Genomic DNA, 27,299 nt, shown 5'->3' with positions numbered 1-27,299 from the left:
GTATAATTTATTTATAATTTATAGTATATAATTTAAGTTATAAATTTAAGTTCATGGTTCATTTTGAGTTTAATTTTTGTATGAGATGTGAGACGTAGCTTGAGTTTCTTTCCTTTTTACCTATGGTTGTCCAATTATTCCAATACCCTTTGTTGTAAAAAAAAAAAAACCTATTCTTTTCCCACTGAACTGCTTTTGTACATTTACCAAGAACCGTTTTGAGAATTAGCACAGGTCTGTTTCTGGGTTTTCTGTTCTTTTTCATTGAGCTATGTATCACGTTCTTTGATTCCTGTAAATATATACTAATAATATTGGGTAGAAATGAATGCTTGCAGTTCCTCTTTTTTTAAAGGTCATTTTAGTTATGTTAGTGCTTCTCCATAAAATTTTAGATTTGTCTGTGCTTATAGAAAACCCATGTTAGAATTCTGAATAATTACATTAAGCCTATAAATCAAATTGTGGGAGAACTTGACATCTTTTCTGTATCAGATCTTTCCATTCATGAACATGGTCATTCCATTTATTTGAATTTTAAAACCTTCTTTCATCGTCATTTGGTAGTATTCAACCTCTGTGTCCTGTACATGTTTACTTAAGTTTATATGTGATTATTTCATTTAATTTGGATTAAATTCAAAGCCCTTTTGCATTAAATTCTTGTGTAACCTTGCCGTCTTTGGCCTATAATCAGTAAAACAGTCATCTGGTTTAATTTTTTTTTCCTGTCCCACAATTATTTGAGTAATCATTTGAATTGATTAGTGGTCCTTGCATTTTGGAAAAAAGCCTCAAGTTTTGAGGGCTTATCACAATGTCATCTGTGTGGTCTGGCACTGATCTGTTAGTTTGCTTGACTTAGTCATGTTCTTAAGAAATGTGCGTATGCACACAAGGAAAAGGAACGAGACAAAAACAAACTTAGGGACAAAGTTCATTGAGTGTAAACGCCTCGGCTCCCCCCATTCATATGTACTTCTTACATGAATTTCTTAAAAACTTGAATTCTGAGGACTTATCTATACGATTTTGCATTTGTGTTTATGTGGAAACGCTTGACTATACTCCAGGAACACACAGAAGCTCTCTGTCAGTGATGTCAGAGAACGATGGATTTTCTTAAGTCAGTAAAAAATGAGTCAAATGGTTTTTGGGTGTGGGAGAAAGTACAGGATGTTGTTGACCAAAGGGTGATGATCCATCTACCTCATTTTACAACTTTTTGCAGATTTCTTTTTTCTTTTTCTTATCACATTATTTTTTAAAATTGTAAATATCATACATGTTTCTTGCACCAAATGTAAACAATTCTGAAGTGCATGGAGTAAAATGAAAAACAAAATACTATTGTGGACCCTAGTCCCTGTCCTTCGGAAAAAATGCTGCTGCTGCTGCTGCTAAGCCACTTCAGTCGTGTCTGACTCTGTGTGACCCCATAGACGGCAGCCCACCAGGCTCCCCCGTCCCTGGGATTCTCCAGGCAAGAACACTGGAGTGGGGTGCCATTGCCTTCTTCTTCGGAAAAAATACTAATGGATTAATGTGTACTTTTCAGACTCTTTTTTTCTCTGTATACAAATAGAAACAAATTCTCACACATATATAGATCACATTTTTAACGCAAAAATTCAGTAATTCATTGCATATTATGCATATTGTGTTTAAGGAGACCATAGTTACAGATTTCTCCAGGACATTTTGATGAGCCTGTAGTCAGTCCTTACATAACTTTTAGTAGTGACTTGTTTCACATTCAGAATATTTGTATTTATGAGACACTACACATGTCCACTTTAGTTATGCCCTTTCTCTCATGCTTTGACTACCACTCTAAGTCCATAATTAGTGGCTACACCTCATTAATTTAACAGATCCAGAGTACTCTTTAATATTGATACACCACAACCTGTTGAAAAATACCCAAATTGATGGGCAAAAAATTTTCTAATATTTTGTAAATTTAAATTCTACTGTGGTGAAAAACTTGTGCATGTATCTTTGTATGCTCATGCAAATCTTCTTGAGAGGAAATCTCTTAGATGTAGGATGGTCAGCTGATAGATATCCTGTACTGTTAACATTTTTGTAACTACTGCCAAATTGTCTCCAGATAGATTATCCAAAATCCCACACCCACGACCAGTTTAGGAAAGTGTCCTTCACTCCAGACTCCATTCTGTCTGTAAATTTCAGATGCAGACTTTTCAGTGTAAGTACTCTTTGGTGTGTGTGTGGCTTTTTATTTTTAAGAAGGATGATGTGGACAGATTATTTCAGTTATTTCACGTGTACAAATAAAGCTCCACTCTTCAGGGCAGACAGTCCAAATTTATACCTCGGACAGGCTCTAGTCCAGTTGATTTCAAGCGACCAAGGGCATGTGTATATATTTGGAAAGAATGAAAGCATCTCTTGGGGCTGGGATTTAACTGTCTAGGATGGTTCTTTCTTAAGGAATCTTTTGTAAAATGTTTGCTTAAACTGCTGTGTTCCAGGTCCTGAGGAGAGATTAGTGGATAGAAATGTTTTATGCTGACAACTTTGATTAGAACTGGGAATGTGTCTCCTTATTTATCTGTCCTTGCATACTGGCACTGCTTTTAAACCATTGGTACTATTTTTTTTAGGAAAGATAATACGAAACACTTAAAATGTTTGAAACACATTATAAGAAGTCCTTAGGAAAATTTTAATGGGAATATTTATTAGAGCTTTTTAGAGTGCTCTGAAAAGTTCAACTGATAATAATGTAATAACAATAATAATCATGTAATGGATTGTTTTATTAATCCTGTACTTGAGAAGACATTATAGATCCAGAAATGTATTGCTTTTACATGACTTAATTTCAAAGGCAACCTACAGAAGTTAAAGGGATTTATGCCTGTTCATTTTCCGTAGGATAATGGCTTTATTTATTTTTTTAGAATGAAATAATTTGAAGCTTCTGCAGAGCTTTGCAATTTGCATATACAAAGTGAATTGCTCACTGAATTCATTCAGTGCCACAAGGGAAAAAATAATTAGGATACAGCTTACAAAAGCAAGGCAGAAAAATTGCCTTTTAGGTAGCAGTCTCCATTTCACTCTGTAAACATAAATAAATCATCATCTGTAAATTACCATCAGCAAAAGAAGGGGAAAAATTGGAAATCAAATCCTTGTTTTCCTAAATGGCTCTTGACTTTGCAGCACACCAGCAATGTATTTAATATTCCCACACAACGTTGACTAATTGCATAATTCTGACAGGAATATATCAGCTCCTCAAGGGAGTGTACTTTTAAAAAATCCGATTGTATTAATCTTCCCTTGAAGCACCAGAAGAAATTTCAGCAGTTTCTCTGTCTAGTTACAAAATAACCCATTTGGAAAATTGAATTGTGTAATTTGTAATTGTTTTCCAAGTTGTTAATGCAAACCTATATCAGCAGCAAGTTAAACTTTTAAAGTATGGCCACTTTGTTAATTGCTGGCTGTTAAACATTTATTTCAATGAATACTATCATTTATGACGAATAAGACATCTGGAATATGGCTTTAAACAGCCAAATTAATTTGCCAGTTCCTTTTTTTTGGAATTCCTAACTGGATGGCATACTTAAAGATTTATCAGAGATTTAGGAGTGTGCTGAATATCGCTCTTTCCTTTGAGGGAGTCACAGTGCTGGGTTTTTGATGCTCAGAGAGTTAGCAAACGAGAACTGAGGAGGAATTAAGCAGCTCTTTAGCGCTCCCTGTTTTCCATCCTGCCCACCCTAAGCTGAGCTAAGTCGTAACTGCTCACTGCCTGCTGTCTGCTGACCTCTCTGGGCCTTGTTTCCATCCCCCGGTCGTGTTCCCACCGTTCCCCACGGTTGAGGCCACGTGTGGCCCAGCCAGCGGCGCGCTGCTCAGCCCCAGAGGACGCCATCCTCATCAGTCCTGTGTGAACAGCACACTCTGGCTGCGTGATGCATCAGCCGTATCCATTCTCCACTTTTCCTCTAGCGCGGTTTTTCCACCCTCTGCGCTGTTAACATTTTTGGTGTGGAGCTGGCCTGTTTTTTGCAGGATGTTTAGCAGCGTCTCCTGACTTCTACCCCCTAGATACCAGGAGCACCCCCAGTTTTGGCAACCAAAAATAGCCCCGGACTTTGTGAAATCTTTTCCCTGGGAAGGATGAGGCGAGTGCAAGATCTTAAGCTCTCCCCTGGACGGAGAACCACTGCCTGCAGCCTGCAGATGTGACCCCCCAGCTACCTGCGTAAAACCTCCTTGTCTGCACTCTGTGACTTGATGAGGCCCAGTGACTCCTGCCAGCTGCTCACTTTTAGCCTTTTAGCCCCAGCCCAGCTGCTCTTGCTTCGCACTTTGTCTTCCTGTCACTGCCTCACTCCTCACCACCACTTTTCCCTGTACTCCTATCCTGCCAAACTGCAGTTTCGAGATTGTGTGGGGAAGCTTTGGTCTGGAAATCCCTCTCTCCTTTCTTTGCCTCATAAACCCTTGCTCACCCTTGTCAACCCACTTTAGGATGCCAGTGCCTCCCTCAGGAACGATGGCCTCGCTGATTCCTTTCTGGAGAGTCATTTGGTGGTTTACTGAAGTGTCATGTCAGATTATCCATGTTTGAATCCCAGCTCTGCTGTTTGCAAGCTGAGTGAACAAATTCACCTCTGATAGTCCTGTTCTATGTAAACAGGAATTTCACAGTCAGAAATGTGAAAAAGTAAATAACATAATCAATATGAAGTGCTTAGAACCCCAAATCTGGCATATAATTAAAGGTCTGCCTGCGTGGGGGACTTCCTTTCCCTTCCCTGGGGGCCCAGTGGCTGAGACTGCGCTCCCAATGCAGGGGGTCCAGGTTTGGTCCCCGGTCGGGGGACGAGGTCCCACATGCCCAGCTAAAGACCCGGTGCAGCCAAATAAGTGAATTTTGCTCTTGCTCAGCCACTATGCTGTGTGTGACTGTTCGCCACTCGGTGGACGCCAGGCTCCTCTGTCCTCCGCTGTCTCCTGGAGTTTGCTCAAATTCACGTCTCCTTTCCTTTTTGATAAAGATTGGTGGGGATGGGGGCTTTCATTTACCATGCTCTTGTTGAGGGCTTACACGTGTGAGGCACTGAGCTTGGTGCTGGAGACAGAGCAGAGAACAGAGCAGGTGACACCCTGCTTCTGCTTCTACGTAACGTAAAGAAAATGTGTAAGTGAAATATGTAGGGTGTTGGCGTGACTGATCAGCGCTAAGCGAGAATGAACGCCGGGCAAAGAGATAGGCATGTGGACTGAGGGTGTCGCAGTTTTGTTTTTATTTTACTCTATTTTACTGGCCTGTCAGCGTGTGGGATCTTAGTTTCCTGACTGGAGATCCAGGCTGCACCCCCCGCATTGGGGCACACAGTCTTCACCACCGGACCGCCAGGGAAGTCCCCCTGTTGCGGTTCTAAGTAGCGTCGCCTGGATGAGATGATGTGTGAGTCACTGATGATGGGGCAGATTGAGACTTCCTCCTCGAGAGGAAGAGTGTTTCCAAGCAAAGGAAGAATAAACCCAGGTGCTCTTGTTTGGTGGGACTGAAAAGACCACAGAAGCGAGAGGGAGTTTAGTGGGACTTCCCAGAAAAGGGAGAGTAAAGTGTGACTGCCTGTGTTTCAGCAGAGCGGCATCTCTTCATATAAGGTCCTCTAGCACCACACTGGGCTTCCCAGGTGCTAGTGGTGAAGAACCGCCTGCCAGTGCAGGAGACGCGGGTTCGATCCCTGGGTCGGGAAGATCCCCTGGAGGAAGGCATGGCAACCCACTCCAGTATTCTTGCCTGGAGAATCCCACGGACAGAGGAGCCTGGTGGGTCTGTGGGTCACAAAGAGTCGGAGGCGACTCAGGTGACTTGGCATGCACGCCCGCAGCAAGCATCACAGCAGGCAGTGTCTGCAGGGCAATATTTGGAGGAATATTCCGAATGTTCCAAAGAACTGTCCACCAGAAGCAGGAGCCGGGTGGAGACTTCAGGGTGCAGCTTTTCATTTCTCCCGGCTACTGGGAAGAAATCCATTTCTCTTAGAGCAGCACAGAATGCGTGGGAGAAGTACGTGTGGTTGGACTGTATCTTGAGGAAAGGGAATCAAAGTTTGTTCAGACTGATTTTCAGCAGCGCCGTCCAAAGTAATCACACGCTAGAGCCAGAAAGCACACCACCACCAAGGTAGCCTTCTGTCATTTTCTGCGTTGGTGCAGGAAAGGCAGGCTGGGCTGCCTTCAGCATCTGCCTGGCATCTCTGCTGAAGGAAGGATGCTTCACTGTGAGGCATGGGGGATTGAAGGACCTTCATCAGATGGTCTGCATGTGCCCCTGAAAGGCTAAGATACAAAGGATCCTTTCTCAACAGGCCCTGGAAGTGTCACCTAAACGGGCCACCGTATTCACCCGTGAGTGGTTTTTTTCAGATCCTCAGCGACTACAGGTAGAACCTGCTTCTGTGATAACAGCCAGCTGACCGTCCTGCAGCAATGCCTGCAAAGAGACGGAGGGTGGTGTCAAGCCCAAATGGCTTGGTTCCCTTCTTGAATAAGCACCCCAGGCGTGCACACCAGCTCACGTGCTGACAGATCCAAACCAAATACCGAGGACGTGTGCGTGTCAGTTGTGTCCTGCTCTCTGTGGCCCATGGACTGTAGCCTGCCAGGCTCCTCTGTCTCTGGGGTTTCTCAGGCAAGAATACCGGAGCATGTTGCCATGTCCTCCTCCAGGGAATCTTCCCAACCCCGGGATCGAACCCAAGTCTCTTGCATCTCCTGCATTGGCAAGTGGGCTCTTCACCACCCACGCCATTTGGGAAACCAGAGATGGAGGAGGAGGATGTCCAAATGTTCAAAGGGCGTATGGTGGGTGCTTCTGTCAACTACACATGCAGTAAGTTCTCGATAGTTGAACACACTCCCCTTATTAAATGCCATAGTCCACATTTTTAAAATAAAAAAATAATCAGTGCTTCTAGTAATGTTGTTGACCTGGGTTTCCTTGTGGGAACAGTTCAGGCACCCTGTGTCAATATTTATCTTGACTCTGACAATCACAAATACATGGGCTTAGGTTGACAAACCAGTTGGCCTAAAAAGAACAGCATTTTGATGCAGATGAGAGTCTTCAGTGGGTGCTTATACAATTCTCTCAAAGGTAATTGGGAAACAGGATGTTCACATAATGCCGAAGTATTGCCCAGCGTGGATGCATCTCATAGACGTGACACCAGATGTAAGAATCTAAACATAGAAAAACACGTGTGATATAGTTCGGTTTACATGTTAATATAAAGTTTTCTAGAAGGAAGAACCACCCAGTGGTGATGGAGGCGAGGGTGGTGGTTTTATCCGGGGTCAGCACTGATCCGGGAAGTGACGGTGTTAACTGAGAGCTGTGTGTGTCAGTCTGAGTGGCGGCTCCCCAGCTGTGTACACGTGTCGAGATTCACTGGACTGTGCTCTCGAGATTTCTGTCTTTTACTGTTTGTGCTGGATCCGTGGGGCCTCGTATTTAGGTTCCTGTGCTTGTTCCAAGCCGACTTTCACTGGAGCTGTAGTTTGGAATACAGACCATGGTGCCATATGTACACACGTAAAAGCAAGTGGTTTTTGAAAAGCTGAGTTTTCTTCAGCATTTTAAAGTCTGAATACGAAAGATGAGTTTAGCTCAGACTGTCTTCTTTTGAGTTGACAAGTACTTTATTTTTACATAGGAATTAAGATTTACATTTCTTTTTTTTTTTCTTTCTTTCAAGATACGGTTTATAACTTGCAGAAATATCTTTAAATGTTTCCAAAACTGTTTGCATCTGTAGTTTTACTCATTTGCTCATTTATCCAGCCAGTAACTTATTTATTCATTTACTTTTAATGTTTTTTAAGGAACACACATGGTGGAGTGTACTGCTAGGAAAAAGCATACATTTGTAGAAGCCAGAAGTTCTAGATTTGAATGTTGCTCTATCCTTCCATTCTGCCTGAGAAATCATAATTAAGTTACCTCTCTCATTCTCACTATTCATCCTCATATAATGAGTTTAATAATAGTACCAAGGATGTTATACCGTTGTGAGAATTCAGTATTACGCTGTAGCCATTCAGCATTCTGCAGTTGGTTGAAGTAAGCGGACCTCCTTGAGAAGTGGATTTATAACTGGTGAGTGGGGTGAGAGTCGTGTCCTCATTTAATTAGACGAGTCCTACTTTATATGATGGTGACAGTGTAAGATTTCCTTTGAAAAAAATTTTAAAAACCAAGTGATTCAACCACTGAATTAAAATTGCTAACCAGTGTTCTAGTGGCTTATTATGTATTTGACTAGGAAACCTCGTCCCCTTTGTGCTAGAAGTAATATAGGAATACAGTGGGGTTTGAGAGAAAAACTCCATGAAAATTCTTGGCCAGAAGGAAATCAAACAGAGTGTATTAGCCAACTTTTGCTTTGGCAACAATTCCAAAATTTTAGCAGCTTATAGCAATTCATCCTTATCTTCTGCCCTTATTGTTTGAGGGGTCTGGGTTGTGTGGTGGGTCTGTGGGTGTGTTGAGCATAGCTGGATTAATTTGACTCAGTTGCAGTCCATCTGTCTGTACATCCAGGAGTAAGGAGGGAAATGAACTCAAGGAGAGAAGAAATGACTTACACATACTTTTAAAGTGTTTACTTGCACATATCAGCTCACATTCTATGAGCTAAAGCAAGTTGCATGACCAAATCCAAACCATTCAGGAAGAAGTCGTGGGGGCAAAGAGGGGATGGATGAATTTTGAACGAGTAAGTCAATCCGGAAAATGAAGGTTAGGAATTCCCCAGGTGGTCCAGTGGTAGAGCCCACCTGCCAGTGCAGGGGACTCGGGTTCGATCCCTGGTCTGGGAAGATGACACCTGCCGCAGGGCAGCGAAGCCCTGCACCTCAGCTCCTGAGCCCACGCGCCCTCGTGACCGTGCCCGGCAACGAGACGCCTGCAGGGCAGCGAAGCCCCTGCACCTCACCTCCTGAGCCCACGCGCCCTTGCGCCCGTGCCCGGCAACGAGATGCCTGCAGGGCAGCGAAGCCCCTGCACCTCAGCTCGTGAGCCCACGCGCCCTCGCGCCCGTGCCCGGCAACGAGATGCCTGCAGGGCAGCTGAGCCCCTGCACCTCAGCTCCTGAGCCCATGCGCCCTCGCGACCGTGCCCAGCAACGAGACGCCAGCGCCCTGCAACTGAGCGCCCTCGCGCAGCAGCACAGACCCAGAGCAGCTGGAAATAAAAATAAATAAAAGAAGAAAATGAAAGTTGCTGTGAGGTACAGCGTTTGCCTTTGGTCTGATTTTAAATCCCTCCAGATTCTAAAGAGAATCGTTTTTGCCAAGTCTTACCCGCACTCAACCTTCCCATTGTCTGTGTTCGTGAACATACTTCTTGTGTCAGGAAAGCTCCGATTCAGGGTTCATTATCTCTTACCAGAGGAATTTTCAAGAAACCATGATCTTCCATGAGTTCTGAATGAGTCCAAGGATTGACTATTAAATTAAGCCTGAAGCTAACCTGGGCTTTGAAAGTAAACAGCCAATTTCTAAAGAAAATCAAGCATGTCAAAGGTCCTCATATTGACATTTTCAATAAGCTGTACACATGTTTCTGGTCTTCTTTGGCTCCATTTTGGCCAAAATGGATTAGATTTTAGCTCCATTTCGAGAGAGAAATCTCTGAAGTCAGAAAGCGTAAATACACCCAGAAAAGGAAAAGGAAGTTTAGAGATTGAGAGGTCACAGATTAACTGGAAAGAGTTATCAGACAGGTAGCAGTCCAGAAATAAACAGAAGTAATTTTCATGGTCTACCTTGGTCACTTGCTGCCTTAGCATAAAGATTCTATTACAGGGTAGGTAAAAGTATTTAAACTCTATGTACCATTTTAATCACAAAATTTGACTTCTTTTACTTTTCTGCTCAATATCAAGATCCTCTGTTAGTAATGGACATTTGTAACTGGGTCTCATATTAGCTGTCTCTTGGAAACTGTTCTTTTGACTTTTTTTTTTATATAAAATATGAAGTTTTTTTTTTTAATTTTATTTTATTTTTAAACTTTACATAATTGTATTAGTTTTGCCAATTCTCACTTATATTTCCGATCTGGTCATGGCGCTTGAAATGTTTTTTTGTCTTCTTCACTTAGGATGTGCGGTTGTGAAATGGACAAAAAAGGCGAAAAGGAAACAAATGGTCCTGTTCAGGTGCATGACCTTTGGGATGTGAAGTGGGCACCAGATCTTTACCAAGGTTCTGTTGATACCCATTGTCATGCTCCTGCCAAGCAAAGGAGAGTTCTTCCGGCTGACCGTCGACCTCTAGGACACTTGGTTATCACCTGGACTGTCAAATTCGTGAAAAATTAAATGCAAGTCAGTTCATAACAGTGGTGTTAGGTTAGGAGTCGTAGATTGATGGTGTTTTTCCTAATTTTTAGTCCTTTTTCATTTATTCATAACTGTTTGTTGTGATGCTTGGATGGCATCACCGACTCAATGGACATGAGTTTGAGTAAACTCCAGGAGTTGGAGATGGACAGGGAGGCCTGGTGTGCTGCAGCCTGTAGGGTCGCAAAGAGTCGGATGCGACCGAGCGACTGAACTGACTGAACTGTCGTAGTGTTGCAGGGACGAGCCAGTTCTGAGTCCATGTTGGGACTGTTTCTTTGACTTGCTTTTCGTTGCTTTTGTTATTATAATCATACACAATGGCCTGTCTCACAGAATTCTGCCCCTCTGTCTGACCGTTAAACTAAAATGCCTTTGTTCAGAACCCTGTCCACTTGTGGATGGCAGGAAGAAAGAAATTAGCACATCCTCTGCCTGAGGCTTGCCGTTCTAGGAGGTGTTTGCAAGATTAATGGCCTTTTAACTCTGCTCCCTACCTCTCCCATCTCAGAGCTACAAAAGAACCTGGCATCCAGACCCTGATAAGATGGCTGTTTTGAGACATTAGTCTGCCATCTTCTCGGTCAGCCAGCTCTCTTCTTGCCTCAACACCTGGTCTCCAATTCACTGGCCTGTCACGAGACTAGAAGCGCGAGCTTGTACTTGGTAATAGTATCACCTTTACTCCCATTTACTTAATATTTTGCTTGAAATCAGATCACTTCTTTGTTTAAATAAATTCGCTGTGAGAACATTTTCTTACTACCTTCAATAGAAACTAGTATTGCTTGCTATGAACAGCAGATAGCATTTAAGAAGAAGTACAAGGGGAAGAAAGTAATATTTTTAAGGCTGAATAATACCCCACTGTAGGCATGTACCGCAGTTTCTTTGTTCGTCCACCAGTGGACAGTTAGGTTGTTTCTGTATCTCAACTATTGTAAATAAAACTGCAATAAAAACAGGAGTGTAAATACCCACTTCAGGGTACTGTTTTCATCTCCTTTGAATATACATCCCCAAAGTGGGATTGTTGGACCACATGGTACTTCTGTTTTTAATTTTTTTAAGAACCTTCATATTTTTTTTTTATAGCAGCTGCATCATTTTTCATTCTCACTAACAATGCACAGAGTTTCCATATCTTATCCCTAGTTAATAGAACAGTACTTGACACCAAGTAAATTTTAAAAATAAATAAATGAATGAATGAATAAGTGAAGACTAAACAGACAGATATTTTGATGGATGAAGGGATGCCAGGAAGATTCTTGAGAAGGGAATGTGATTCTCCTGCAGTTGTGTATAAGTGGTTCTCCTTGATGTTAGGTCTTCTCAGGTGGTTCAGTGCTAAAGGATCTGCCCACCAATGCAGGAGATGCTGGTTTGATACCTGGATTAGGAGGATCTCCTGGTGGAGAAAATTGCGACTCACTCCAGTATTCGTGCCGGAAGAATCCCATGGACAGAGGAGCCTGGTGGGCTACAGTCTATGGGATTGCAAAGAGTCAGACATGACTGAGCATACACTTCTCGATGTTGTTACACTTTGAAGAACTTTTTACATTTTATTTGTGAATCTCTACACAAAGACAGCACCGTGAAGTTTCAGTTCAGTTCAGTCGATCAGTCGTGTCCGACTCTTTGCAACCCCAGGGACTGCAGCACGCCAGGCCTCCCTGTCCACCACCAACTCCCGGAGCTTGCTCAAACTTATGTCCATTGAGTTGGTGGTGCCACCCAACCATCTCATCCTCTGTCGTCCCCTTCTCCTGCCTTCAGGAGGATCTTTCCCAGCATCAGGGTCTTTTCAAGTGAGTCAGTTCTTTGCATCACGTGGCCAAAGTATTAGAGCTTCAGCTTCAGCATCAGTCCTTCCAGTGAATATTCAGGACTGATTTCCTTTAGGATGGACTGGTTGGATCTCCTTTCAGTCCAAGGGACTCTCAAGAGTCTTCTCCAACACCACAGTTCAGAAGCATCAATTCTTCGGCACTCAGCCTTATTTATGGTCCAACTCTCACATCCATACATGACTGCTGGATAAACCACAGCTTTGACTAGACGGACCTTTGTCAGCAAAGGAATGTCTCTGCTTTTTAATATGCTGTCTAGGTTGGTCATAACTTTTCTTCCAAGGAGCAAGTGTCTTTTAATTTCATGGCTGCAGTCACCATCTGTAGTGATTTTGGAGCCTCCCAAAATAAAGTCTCTCACTGTTTCCACTGTTTCCCCATCTATTTGCCATGAAATGATGGGACCAGATGCCATGATCTTAGTTGTTTGAATGTTGAGTTTTAAGCCAACTTTTTCACTCTCCTCTTTTCACTTTCATTAGGAGGCTCTTTAGTTCTTCTTCACTTTCTGCCTAAGAGTGGTGTCATCTGCATATCTGAGGTTATTAATATTTCTCCCGGCAGTCTTGATTCCAGCTTGTGCTTCATCCAGCGCGCTATCGGGCACCTGCTGGGTAGCACCGGGAGCCCAGGTGGGCGCCCTGGGCGGCCTGGGAGGTGCAGTCGGGGGTGGGGGGAGACTCCTGAGGGAGGGGTTAAATGTATACACACAATTTATTCACTCTGTGAAACAGTCACACTCCAATCGAAAAGGTATGTATATGAAGCAAGCGCCTACGTCTTTGAAGCTCTGAGGCTTTGCCACCTGTTAGCTTCAGAGAAATCTGACAAGGGGAGGCAATGTGTTAACCTCCTTGCTAGGGCTCTGAGGACGACACTGAAATAATCGCCGGACACGCTCTTCTTCTGGCAAGCCCCCTTTGTGTTCCCCTGGGACGGGCCTGCTCCCTTCTGCCCCGTGTCAGTGGGAGCTTGCTTTCTGTGCTCCAGCTCACTGTGGTTCATTGTTCAGGTTACAGAACTCAGCAACGTGAAGAGCGTGGCTCGGCTGCCGAAAAGCACCAAGAAGCACGCCATCGGGATTTACTTCAGTGATGACACCTCCAAGACCTTCGCTTGCGAGTCAGGTGTGTCGCTGGGTCGGGGGCCGTGGCTCTTTGCTCCCCGGCAGGCGCCGGGCAGCCGCGCTCATCTCTGGCGTCTCCGCAGATCTTGAGGCTGACGAGTGGTGCAAAGTCCTCCAGATGGAGTGTGTGGGGACGCGGGTCAATGACATCAGCCTCGGAGAGCCTGACTTACTGGCCACCGGAGTTGAGAGAGAGCAGAGTGGTATGTAAAGAAAGTCCTCTCCTCTCTTTTCTTAAACTGTTTTTTTCCCCACATAATGAAACATAAGACATCTTGATGTAAAACTTTTGAGGTTAGAAAAGTATATAAAGGAAGAAGTAAAAATAACCTTTTATTTCACCTAAACCTCGGTTAGCATTTCTGTGTGTTTCTTAAGATGTTTTGGTGACTAACAGGACTGGATCTACATGAATCATATCAGCTGGAAGCTGTGAGAAACCCGCTGTGTTTCTGTGTCAGTTTTTTTTTTTTTTTTCCTGTGTCAGTTTTCTCTGGACGATGCATCAGATCATTTAATTTTCCCAGCACACTGTGATATAAGTACTATCACCTCCCATTTGCAGATGGGAAAATGAAGCTTAAAAGAGCTAAAGATCTGGCGTCAGGTCCAATAGCTAGGGCTTGATTCTAGACGCGTACTCCTGGGCCTGTATTTATGGTGTACACGTATTACAGTGCGGTGGGTTTTTGTCTTCCTTTTCTTCCACTTTAAATTTTTATTGAATGCATTCCAGTGTTTTTAATAGAATCCAGACTTCCTGAATTTTTCATCAAGAGTAAACCTACCTAAAATCTGTAATTTTTTTTTTTTTTAACTAAAACAGCTCTTTGAGCTCAACACTCAACCTGGGAATATATCATGATAAATAATAATGACCAAAATGCTCACAAACACTTCAACGAAACTCACTATTGATTTGCAGTATGAGTTTGGAGGCGAGGAATCATTTCTTTGTCCCCAGATGCCTTTTAACAGGATAGATTGACTCCTAGAGTTCCACACTAGCCTGTTGACTTGATCTGTGAGGATATATCACAGCCAAAGAGCCTGGGGGTCACCTGGCCTGATTATGAACACCGCAGAGGTGGGATTGTGCTGTCCCCGTCTATGGATCCACAGTCCAATTGTTAGTGAGAAAAATGCCCTCCGTCCCAGCCGAAACTGTGTCTTCATGACACATTTACAGTCGGCAGCTCCTTTAGATGCTCCGTGTCTGCCATAATCTGTCTCCAGGGAAGTGTTATTGATAAGTCTGAGACGTGCTGGCTGATTCAGAGGAGTCTCTTTGCAGACTGGGAAATTGAGCTGCAGAGAGGTGAAGTCATTAACCAAGGTCACACAGGCACGCCCCAGGCTTCTCCCTCCGAAGTCCACTAACTCCGAATGCTCTTGCAACCAAACATACAGAGAAAACGTGGCAGGCGCTGATTATTTTTTTTAGAGAGCCCAGATCAGCACTTGCCTTGCACATTTTATATTTGCAAAGCTATATTCAAAGAGCGCCCCAAACTGAATTCACAAATTGCCTGTTCCTATTGGTTGGGCTTCCCTGGTGACTCAGATGGTAGAGAATCCATCTGCAGTTCAGGAGACCCGTGTTTGATCCCTAGATCAGGAAGATCCTCTGGAGAAGGGAATGGAAACCCACTCCAGTATTCTTGCCTGGAAAATCCCAAGGACAGAGGAGCCTGGCGGGCCACAGTCCATGGAGTCGCAGAGTCGGACATGTCTGAGCGACTAAGCATGTCAGGAATTGCCCTTCGGTACCAATTTTCTGAGCCTCAGTTTCCTATTCTGTCAAATAGGAATAAGAATACCTCTGGTATATAACTACTAGGGTTTATAACAAGACTCAGCTCTGTCTTTTGAGGTACTTTGCAAGATTAACTGTATGACTTAAAGTTATGGTAATTAAAGTAGTCACTCTTAGCAATGTTACTGTTATTCCTGGACAAGGTAATTACAGAACTGCCAAGCGAGTGACTTGGGAAGGATCTCTGTTATCGTTGTTGTTTAGCCGCTAAGTCATGTCCGACTCTGCAATCCCATGGACTCTCTTATTTTTTGCTTATTGATGACAGTCTTTCTTATTTCAGAATGCTCCAGGTAGAAATTTACTCCATTAGAGTTTACTTTTAAAATAATGGTTACTAGAAAGCAGCAAACGTTTGCTTATTGGGAGTTTGAAATAACTTAGAAAATTTGCAGAATAGATGCTTGAATACATTTGTAAACATAATCTTGACACTCCTGTTTCTTAAACTTAACTAAAATCTATGAAAATTCTGTAGACTTTGTATTAATTTAGAATACCAGTGATATTATTAGTGTCTACTATCTTCTCAGATGCAGTCTATTGTAATGACAAATAGATAAAAAAGTGTTTGCTATAGTAATAATATTTTTGTTCATATTTCATTCAAAATTTAGACTCTATAACTTCCTGAATTAATGAATTTTGTAGAAATGTAACAGAAATACCAAGACTGTATCTGTGGGGATGAAAGTTCAGTGGCAGTAATAAGCCAAGTAGTTTATTCAGAGTAATTATGGTGAAATTTTAAGTCACACAAATAAGCAAATGAATATTTCTTTCCAGTATTTGGCTAACGAGAGCTCTTTGTTAAAATGAGTCCAAATCCATTGGAATTTTTCCAAACCATTGGTCAGTTAAGTGCACAGTATTAGTTTTATTTAAATAATTTGAGGTAGAATAGTGTTATGAAAATTATAAATTGATTAATATAACTTTAATATCAATAAACCATGCAACAATGATTTTGCACCTGCATTTTTTGTGAACACCAAAGTGTGGGTGTAATTAAGTACTTGGCAGGAAAAAAAGTTGTTTTTAATGGTTTCATTGTTAGAGTCTCTTACTGGCATGCACAATTTTTATTACGCAAGATAAAATATTCTAAAAATGATCTTTGCTTATATAAATACTGTGGCATGTACATTGACCACCAGACTATCTTTCATGTGTTATTTAATGTAGTCTTCATTTAAAAAAGCATTTTCTGGAAGTGTTGAGTTATGAGAAAGGTTAATCTTCCTGAATATTCAACCAAAACCTAGAATACGAGCTTGAATTGTTTTGAAATGCCTCTTTGTTCCTACTGTATCTGTGATGCTTTATTCCTGGGGATTTTAGACTAACCTTTTGTTTTTCTCCCAGAGAGATTCAATGTGTATTTGCTGCCATCTCCTAACTTAGATGTACATGGCGAATGTGCCTTGCAGATCACATGTGAGCACATCTGTCTTTGGGACGTCCAGAATCCCAGAGTCAAACTCATCTCTTGGCCGCTAAGTGCGCTGCGGCGGTATGGGCGAGATGCTGCCTGGTTCACTTTTGAGGCAGGGAGGTGAGTTCCATGACTGTGTGTCTGCATTTTTGCCCGAAGTGCACGTCATGCGAGGCCTGGGTTTTCCTGTGAGATCCAGGGTGAAGCACAATGGGGAGACGCCTGGACCTGTGACTGTGAGGCTGTGAATGGTGTGGTGGGTCAGTCGCTCAGTCGTGTCCGACTCTGTGACCCCACGGACTGTAGCCCACCAGGCTCCTCTGTCCATGGGATTCTCCAGGCAAGAACACTGGAGTGGGTTGCCTTTTCCTCCTCCAGAGGATCTTCTGGACCCAGGGATTGAACTCGTGTCTTCTGCATTGCAGGCAGATTCTTTTCCAACTAAACCACTGTTCGCATATTCAGCATGGCTTTGTTTTCCAGGGAGGGGGCTAATGTTTCATGAATGTAATGTGAAATTTTCATTACACGGTTTGAACCCATACCACAACCTGACGTTGAAGTAGGTACCAGTGCTAAAATTGTACTCTTCCCAGGTCATGCTGAACAGAGGCCAACTTCCTCGTTTTTGGAAGAGTTCTATTTTGACATGTATGTTTCCTCTCTGAACTAACTGTGGTAGATTATCAACATTAGGGGCTGCTGATATTTTTCAAGTTGCAGTTTATTAAGTTTAATCTATTTTTATCACACAGTAATGAATGACACTAATATTAAGAAGAGATTGATTTCATAACTTGCTTACTGCAATACCTAATAAGCACTTTCAAGGCTTTTCCTGTTTCCTTTTCAAAGTTAATTTTGGAGAGAGAAGGGGGTGCAGTAATATGGGGTTGATCATTAGCTACAAAATATTAGTCTAATCAGCATCTTATTGTCACCCCTCTTTCCTCAGAATGTATGCTCTATTTTGGAAACACTGCAGATCCAATTTTATATTTTAGAATTTTAAATGACTCAGTTCAGTTCAGTCGCTCAGTCGTGTCCGACTCTTTGCGACCCCATGAACCGCAGCACGCCAGATCTCCCTGTCCATCACCAACTCCTGGAGTCCACCCAAACCCATGTTCATTGAGTCGATGATGCCATCCAACCATCTCATTCTCTGTCGTCCCCTTCTCCTCCTGCCCTCAATCTTTCTTTCTAAATTTTAAGAAATCCAAGTTCTTCTGTATATGGCATGATTTTAAAGTTGAAAAAAATCAACTTGTGACTTTAAAAGGTTTTTGTTTTTGGTTTATAAAGTAGAGAGTTCTCCCCTCACGGGAGTAGGGTACTTGACATAATAAGAATAATGACATGACTTCTAAACACCTAAAACCCTGCTCCATGTGAATATGCCACAGTAAGGCTCCACTCACACTAATCTGCTCACCTCAGTATAAACATATCACCTCATATAAACAATTATTTAAAATTCCCTTTTCAGATATATGATCGAATCAGTGCTCTTACAATTATTCTAGAACGTATTTAAAGCCTTCTCACCCATGCAGCTCTTCTCTGGTCTGTTTACATTTTAAGAACCTGGAAATGGAAATGGTATAAACACATCAGTGAGTCTTTCAGAGACACAAAGTTTCTTGCATTAGCAAGTAAAACTTTAATCTTTAGAGCAGTGTCCTTAAGTCAGAATTACTTGTTTATTACCCTTATGGGGAAATCTTGATAGAAAATTAAGAATTTGTTTGGGAAGGTGGGTACTTCTCCCTGTTTTGGTGTCAGAAATCATTTATTATCATTTTTAATATTTTTGGCCGTGCCTCGTGACTTATGGGATCTTAGTTCCCCAACCAGGGATTGAACCCTGCCCCCTGCAGTTGAAGTGAAGGATCTAAGTGCTGGACCACCAGGATTCCCTCCAGAATCATTTATGCATAAACTGTGACCAGTGCAGTGTGGGCATGAAGGCGTTGCGTCATCGAAAGTAGCCTTATCTGTTGGCTGTGCACCTCATGTCGTTCCCCGCTCCTATTTCATGTTGGCGTGCAGGAGAGTTCTGCATTGATCAACATGTGAAGGGCCCATTTTCAGTCAGTCAGTTCAGTGTCTCGGTCGTGTCCGACTCTTTGCGACCCCATGAATCGCAGCACGCCAGGCCTCCCTGTCCATCACCAACTCCCGGAGTTCACCCAGACTCACGTCCATCGAGTCGGTGATGCCATCCAGCCATCTCATCCTCTGTCGTCCCCTTCTCCTCCTGCCCCCAATCCCTCCCAGCATCAGAGTCTTTTCCAATGAGTCAGCTCTTCACATGAGGTGGCCAAAGTACTGGAGTTTCAGCTTCAGAGCATATTGGGCACCTACTGATCCGGGGAGTTCATCTTTCAGTGTCTTATCATTTTGCCTTTTCATGCTGTTCATGGGGTTCTCAAGGCAAGAATACTGAAGTGGTTTGCCATTCCCTTCTCCAGTTGGGCAACATTGATTCCAAAATTCATATTTTTCCATTTTTCTTGCATGTTATTGGGTATGTTAGTTATTGTGTATGTTATTGTGTTAATCTCTGTGTTATTGTGTTATTGTGTGTGTATGTTGTTGTGTTATTGTGTGTGTTATTGTGCATGTGTTGTTATTGTGTATATATGTTATTGTGTGTTACTGTTTATGTTATTGTGTTATTGTGTGTGTTGTGTGATTGTGTGTGTGATTGTGTGTGTTGTTGTGTAAGCGTGTTCACATTTTGTAAGTAAGAGGACAGAGGTGGCCGATGTGCATGTGGGAAGCGTGTACAGAGCTCGAGTGCAGGAAGTGGTGCAGGAAAAGAAGGCACGCTGAAGACGTGAGCTTCAGAACTATCCCGGTTGCCTTTGACCACAGCATGGACACTGGCTTGGAAAAGGAAAGCGCTTTTTAGTTCATGACTCTCCTCTCTGTGTCTGTCCTTCGGGGTATTTCATGCAGGCACTCCAGCGGTTTGATACTGTAAGACCTGCAGCTCATCCCCGCAGTGTTGTGCCTCAGATGTTGTGGGGACCTGGGATGTGTGTGGATTTGGAACAGCATTCTTGTTCAGTGGTCGTGCTTTGTGGGGCTGTGCAAACTGGAGACGACCGAACGGTCAGAAGGCCAAGTGCTGGGGCTGTGCGCTCAGGACCTGACTCCTTTCTCAGACAGCGTGCTGTGTGCATAAGGGGCCCTGGTTTGGGAGTCAGAGAAACCCTAAGGTCTGATCTCTATTCTTTTTCTTTAAACACTAAGTGGGAGCAATTGATTTATTTATATGTATTTTTTTACTTAAAAGTCACAGCTATTTATTAGGTCAGAAGTCAAGACACAGCATGGCTCAGCTGGCTCTTTGCTCTACGATTCACAAAAGCAAGATTTTTCTCAAGGTTCTGGGGATAAACCTGCTTTGAGCCTTATTCGGGCTGTGGGCTGAGTTCAGCTCCATGTTGTAGGACTGAGTTTCCTGTTTTCTTGCCAGCCGTCTGTGCCTTCTAGAGGCTGCCCACACTCTTGGGTACATAGTCCCCTTCCTCCGTCTTGAAAGCCAGCAATGGAGTCTGATCTCTGTTTTTTATTAGCTGTTGACTGTGGACGTCCCCTTCCTCCGTCTTGAAAGCCAGCAATGGAGTCTGATCTCTGTTTTTTATTAGCTGTTGACTGTGGACGAAGTGTTTAACTTCCCTTTTATGTTTATCTAAGTAATTAACTTCCTTTTGGGGTGGTTGTAGGTAAAAGCAGTGATGCATATAGATGACCCAGAAGGTGCTGGTCTTCTATTAAATAGTGTCTTTGAGATTTTATTATAGTAACTTTTGGAGCAGGACTGGGTTTGCAGGATCCAGACAGTATTAAATGCAAGGTGATATTACCATTTTATATTTTGCCTGAAACTCAAATTAGATGGATTTTTATAGTTACCATCAAGATGCTCAGGATAATAAGTCATTCATGTTCCCCCAAGTGTGAAGATTTCATATCTGCCTTGCTTTATTAGTGAAGATAATTTTTTCCCTTGGCTATTTTTGGATGTGTTCAAAACAAGGCAGTTTCATATTAACTAAGATAATTTCCTCCTTGTCTTACATTGATAGGTGAACAGGAGTTAAGTCTCTCCAGGCAGATGGTTTTCACATATCCAGCTTGTGTCTGCAAAGATATCACAGCGTTCCCCTCTAGGACACAGGCAGTCTTCCCAAAGACCTCAGGCAGAATTCTGCTCCGTCTGGACAGAACCCGTGTTTGAGTTGAAACTAAGTGTTATTCCTGTTGAATGGCCCATTTTGAGGCACCAAGATTGACAATGGGGTGTGTGTAATAGGCTGGGAGTCGGAGGAAATGAAATTAGAGTTAATCTCATACTGGTTGTGGGACCTTGAGTGAATGAGTTAACTTTCTGCACTTCCATCAGCCACCTGTGAAATGAGTGTAATATTCTGTCTCCCAGAAGACGACTGTGAAGATTAACAAAGGTGCATACACAAACACCCGCGTGACGCCTGGCAGGTACTAGGCAATTGAGTCAACCCAAAGGGATGCAAAGAGCAGAGAGATCCGTTGACCCTCAGAGCCCAGTCCATTGACCCTCAGAGCCCAGTCCACTGACCCTCAGAGCCCAGTCCACTGACCCTCCGAGCCCAGTCCACTGACCCTCAGAGCCCAGTCCACTGACCCTCCAAGCCAGTGCAGGTGGTACGGCTGGCTTCAGGCTTGGGCTGACTCAGAGGCTAGATGAGGATCCTGAGTTGTATCTCACAGTCCCGCTCCTTCTAGACCGCGTCACCCTGACTCCACGTGGGTCCTCCAGGAGCCTTGAGATCTTTTCACGCTGTCAGTGAACAGTAGCGAAGTAGATTCTTACGGGTGTTGACTCCGTGTCAGGGGCTGCTTTGAGGACTCTGTGGAAGCACTCAGGGTACAGATGGAATGGTGCGGTTCTCGAAAAGCCGGAAGGAGGTACTGACGCTATCGGAAGACCCGTGAAGTTTAAAAAAAAATCTTAACAAAGTGTGTCCAACAGAGTATTTAATTACTGCTCAAAGCAATGAAAGAAAGGCAGCTATTTGACTATAATTAGCAATATCACTCATCACGGTGCTGAGATACGGAACAGTGGTTCTCAACCAGGGCTGATTTTGCCCCAAAGGACACTTGGCAATGTCCGGCGGCGTTTTCAGTTGTCGCAGCGTAGCCTGTCGAGAACAAGCCCAGCAGCAAAGAATTGTCAGGTCCATGCTCTAGCAGGCATGTCAACCATTGAATGATTAGTGATATTTATTGAGCCCTTACTGTAAGGAAGGGGCTTCCCTGTGGCTCAGATGGTAAACAGTCTGCCTGCAGTGCGGGAGACCTGGGTTCTATCCCAGGCTCAGGAAGATCCCCTGGAGAAGGGCATGGCAACCCACTCCAGTATTGCCTGGAGATTTCCATTGACAGAGGAGCCTGGCGGGCTACAGTCCATGGGGTCATAGAGTCGGACACAACTGAGCGACTAACACTTTCACTTAACTGCTGTAAGAAAGTTGTTATATTAAACATTTTATACGCACTATCTCATTTAAGTCACTTGCTGGTCATATAAACCAGGGGATGATATTATTCGCATCCTAAGAGGAAGCTTGGGCATCGGTGCAACTGATCCAAAGGCACACCAGAGCAGTGATGAAAGGTGGATTCAGAAATACAGGCAGGTCTTCTTACTCCCCAACCGTAAGATTCCTAAGACGGCTAAGGGTCACAGCTCTACTAGGTTAGCCTCGTTCTTTCTCTTAAATAATTATGTAAAATTCATTTGTAATCAGAGGATAATCGCTTTGCGATGTTGAGTTGGTTTCTGCTATACAACAACATGAATCAGTCATGAGTTACGTATGTGCCCTCTAGCCTAGTTCTTGGACTTCCGCGGTGGCTCAGACAGCAGAGAATCTGCCTGCAGTGCAGAAGGCCTGGGTTCAGTCTGTGGGTCGGGAAGATCCCCTGGAGAAGGGAATGGGTACAACAGTGTTCTTGCCTGGAAAATCCCACGGACAGGGGAGCCTGGCGGGCTGCAGTCTGTGGGGTTGCAAAGAATCAGACGTGACTGAGTGACTAACACTTTCACAGCCTAGTTCTTAATGAACTCTACAGAGTGAAGGAAGAGAAGGCATACTACATAGCCAGCACTCATGCATAATTATCTCAGTTTAATTCCGGAACCTCCTGTTTGTCCTTTTGGTTCTGAGTGCAGCACTTACACCCAGGATCGTTCATCTCCCCTGTGCTGCAGTGTCCTGACCAAAGGTTGTTAAGAGTCTTCTAGACTCTGTTTATCCCTCTCTTTCCCAATGTAGGCAAATCTAACCATCCCTCTGTGGGGTTTTTTTTTTTTTTTTTTTTAAGAAATCCGGAGTTGATATATAATCTGTAGTCTATAATAAAGTGCAATTGCACAATTAATTGCTACTCATTGCCCCCAGAGATAAAGAACAATTAGCTTATGGGGAGGGTGGGAGGCAGGGGAAGGGACACATTGCTTATTTTATTTTTGAGTATTTTCTAGTCTTCTATTTGTTTCTTTCCACTTGGAAGCCCTGAAGCATCAGTGAAGCAGATCAGACTGGCAGGGTCTCTGATATTTTACGGGAAGATCCAGTTGACATGGAGTTGTAACTGCAGTAACGTGCCCACGGAACTGTTCTGTAAACGTTACTTTCTGAAGCACGGTGCCAGGTGCCCAGTCAGTTGCCCTGTGAATTTCACAGCTGGCTGCCCAGGTCCCACTGTCAGCCTCAGGCCCCGCCCCACCTCCTGACTGATTTAAATGGACGCCCTGGGTTCAGCGCCTGCAAGGATGGGAGGAGATCAGGTGACCTGTGGCAGGACACCGGGGATGAGTACCACCCCTGGGCACCTCTCTCTACCAGCCGAGGAATGTCTCTCTCGTGCTTTTGACATCGTTTTAAGAGAAACTTTGAAGTATGCCAAGAACATGTAAAAACTGACATTGCATAGACCCATTCTTTTCCTTAAATGGAGTGCAGAAATTGGTGAAAAGGGCTTTTTTGGATGTAAAGGCATCTGAACAGTCTTGGAAAAGAAGTCATCTGTGTCTTCTGTATATCACTTTAAAAACAATACTAATTGGTAAAACGGTCTGTTTGAAGAGGCTGTTTAACATTTCATTGAAGAAGAAAATTTTATCTTCCTCTAATTGATGAGTTTAAGGTAAAAAAAGAACCGTTATTCTAATATAAATCTTTGGGTATTCTCTATTTGTCTTCTTGATTCCAAGCTACTTAGTGATCTCTTACTTCTAAGTATTTTATAGAGCGTACATTCATTCTTACTAAAGGATTGAAAGCAGATTAGCAAATGTATTCCGTGTTTCCTACTATGTTGACCAGAAAACTGTTATTTTTTTTTTAATATAGTTGATTTACAGTGTTACGTTAGTTTCAGGTTACAGCAAAGGGAACCTTTATATATCCACATATATCCGAATTTATCCACTTGTTTATTCTTTTCCCACATAGGTCATGGTTGTTGTTTAGTTGCTAAGTCACGTCCAGCTCTTCGTGACCGCATGGACTGTAGCCCTCCAGGATCCTCTGTCCATGGGATTTCCCAGGCAAGAATACCGGAGTGGGATTTCCCAGGCAAGAATACTGGAGTGGGATTTCCCAGGCAAGAATACCGGAGTGGGATTTCCCAGGCAAGAATACTGGAGTGGGATTTCCCAGGCAAGAATACCGGAGTGCCGTTTTCTTCCCCAGGGGATCTTCCTGCTCCAGGGATCAGACCCGCATCTCACGCGTTGGCAGGTGGATTCTTCACCACTGAGCCCTCAGGGGAGCCCACATAGGCCATTGCAAAGTATATAAATATGCTTGATCCCACACAGGCTTGCTCAGAAGAAGTGAAATTCTTCTTTTGAAAGCAAACAGAAGCTACAGCTGTAGTTATATGGCTGCTCATTCTTCATTAGCATTGATCTAAACAGTAACTGTGATTATAACAGCGACAAGCAGTATAAGCATTCCTTGCGTGCAGGCATGTGTGAAACCGGAAGGGAGAGTCCCCTTTGTACTCCAGGAAGCGACCTCTTCAGTCCTCATCTTTAGTAGATCGTTCACGATTGCACGTCTGTTCTCTGCCAGACGCTGGGGTAGGTGTTCAGGTGTGAACACAGTCAGGGCCATCGTAAGACGCTTAACCAAGTCCCCTTTGCCTCTGAACGTCTATGGTTTTAGCATATGAAATCCCTAAAGGAAAGGATGACTTTCTTATGATCTTTGGAAAAAGAAATTAGACACTCATCAATGCCTCCTGTCTTGTGGCCGTCTTTAAAAAAATGTAAGGTGTATTTGTATTTATTTATTTGTCTAGCTTTATTGAGGCATCAATGACATAGAACATCATTTAAGTCTAAGATGTACAAGGTGATGATTTGATACATGTATGGATTTCGGAAGGATCACCATGATAAGGTTCGTTAACACCGTCATCACCTATCTACTGAAAGAGTATGCACGTGGGGTCTGGCTGCCAACAAACAGGCCAGGCTGCTGGAAAGGAAAGTCTGCTGTATTTCAGATGCCGGCAGCTGTGGGGGTGGTGAGGGTGGTGGACGTCTGTCCAGCCCCCGCTGACAAGCAGGGGTGAGAGCTTTGAGAGACACAGCTGGGGGGCGGGGCATGCCGAGCAGCACGGTCACCTTCTCGTCGGTCATCGGTGGTCTGACCGCAGCATCTTGACTGTTTCACAGCTCGTCTTCAGTCCCAGGGTCTGTTTGTTCCCGTTTATTTGTGGCCAGTTCTCTGCTGTGGTCCCTCATGTCCTGGGAACAGTCTGGTCGTCATGTAGTTAAGTCCTCCACCTGGGGTTTTGGAATCTACAAGGCAGCTCACTGGACGTGGCACAGAACATCATCTACAGCCCTCGAGGAAGAGCTAAAGGTCCTTGACGATGCTTAATGACCGCATCATTACTGGTTAGCCTCGAGGAAGAGCTAAAGGTCCTTGACGACGCTTAATGACCGCATTATTACTGGTTAGTCTCCTTTGACTGTTTTCCTTTGTTTCAGCGTTTCTCACTTTTCTGATTAAACGTATTCTTTGACTAAGGTTTCCCACAGACAGAAGGCAGGCAGAGGGCATGGCTGGAGGTTGGGGGGCAGGGACCATGCGGTCCTGCTCCATTTCAGCCTCACATAATTACCCCTTTTTGTGGTGAGAACACTTAAGATCTGCTGTCTTCCAGGTATACAGTACAGTATTTCCAATGATGGGCCCCATGCTGTACATTAGATCTCCAGAATTTACCTTCCAGCTGGAAGTCTATACCCTTAGACCAACATCTCCTGTTTTCCTCTGCCCCAACCCCTGGTAACCACCTTTCTATTCGTGGTGTCTGTGAGTTTGGCTTTTTTTAAGATTCCACAAGTCAGTGAGATCACACAGTATTTGTCTCTCTTGCTCTGACCTGTTTCACCTAGCATAGTGCCCTCAGGGTCCATCCGCGTTCTCGCGACTGGCAGGAGTTTCTTCTCTTTTCTGCAACTCAGTGATATTCCCGTGTGTTGCTTCTTATCCACTCACGTGTCAGTGGACTCTGGTGATTCCCGCGTCTCAGCCGTTGTAAACAATGCTGCAGTGAACATAGGCATGCTGACATTCCTTTGAGATGGTGACTTTATTTCCTCTGGAAATATGCCAGAAGTGGAATTGCTGGATCTTTTGGCAACTCTGTTTTTTTGAAGAAGCACCATACCATGTTTCACAGTGGCTTCCCCAATTTAAATCCCCGCCGGCAGGGCACACGCATTTCCTTTTCTCTCCGTCCTTATCATCACTTGTCATCTCTTGCCTTTTTCAAGTAGCCATTCTCACAGGTATGAGATTGTATTTCATTGTGGGCTTCATTCCCTGGTGGTTAGTGATGCTGGGCACTTTTTACATTCTCACAGGTATGAGATTGTATTTCATTGTGGGCTTCATTTCCTGGTGGTTAGTGACGCTGGGCACTTGTTACAGGCATTTTTCACCCATTGGCCATTGGTGTGGCGAGACCATTTTGTCATAGGTGATGGCCCTCTAGCGGATGTGAGCACTTTGTATGTGACACTACCTCAGAATTCTAGTAAAGGGCTAGTGAAAATGAACCGTTCTTTCATCCCACATTCCCTGAGTGCACCCTAAGAGCTATGTGGTTCCAAACAGCCTGGATGTAGCAATAAATAAAACTGGTGTTCAGTTTTGAAATGTACTCTCCAGAGGAGAGGAGATACAGGCAATAGCAAACATTAAGAAAAAGTAAAATACATGTTGGGACATGTGAGTCCCATATGGAAAATAAGGTGATGGAAAGTGCCAGAGGAGGGCCCAGGTTTAAAAAGGGCAAGAGGACTGGCTTTGCTCGGTCAGTGACCTATGAGTGGAGGCCTGAAAGGGGTGAGGGAGCGAGCCACGTGGGATCTGACGGGAGAGGATTCCGGCACAAGTAGTGGGTGCCGAGGGGGAGTGTATAGAGCAGAGCCAGGCGGCTGGCAGGGCTGGAGCAGAACAGGTGGAAGGGAAGCACCGTGTGACAGAGGCGGAGGCGTGGCAGGCCCAGGCCGTGTGGGGCTCGGGGGCCATGGACAAGAGTCTGGCTTTTGGTCCTAATCACGTGG

The 27,299-nt window shown here is 43.8% G+C and overlaps 1 protein-coding gene across 4 annotated transcripts in view; it reads left to right on the top strand.

The window, feature by feature from the left end:
- Window positions 1-27,299, top strand: part of DOK5 (docking protein 5) — a 154,365-nt gene that overhangs the window by 81,028 nt on the left and 46,038 nt on the right. For 3 of the 4 annotated variants that reach the window (XM_044927491.1, XM_006063677.3, XM_044927489.1), the window contains 3 exons: window positions 13,281-13,395; window positions 13,478-13,597; window positions 16,576-16,765. In XM_044927491.1, the coding sequence (XP_044783426.1) occupies window positions 13,281-13,395; window positions 13,478-13,597; window positions 16,576-16,765 (425 nt within the window). Of the gene's footprint in view, window positions 1-10,207; window positions 10,230-13,280; window positions 13,396-13,477; window positions 13,598-16,575; window positions 16,766-27,299 lie in introns of those variants that run through there. The other variant, XM_044927490.1, reaches the window with a different exon arrangement.

Source organism: Bubalus bubalis, chromosome 14 (assembly GCF_019923935.1).
Source record: "Bubalus bubalis isolate 160015118507 breed Murrah chromosome 14, NDDB_SH_1, whole genome shotgun sequence".
NCBI classification, from domain to species: Eukaryota; Metazoa; Chordata; class Mammalia; order Artiodactyla; family Bovidae; genus Bubalus; species Bubalus bubalis.
This window is presented reverse-complemented; position numbering and strand designations above follow the sequence as displayed.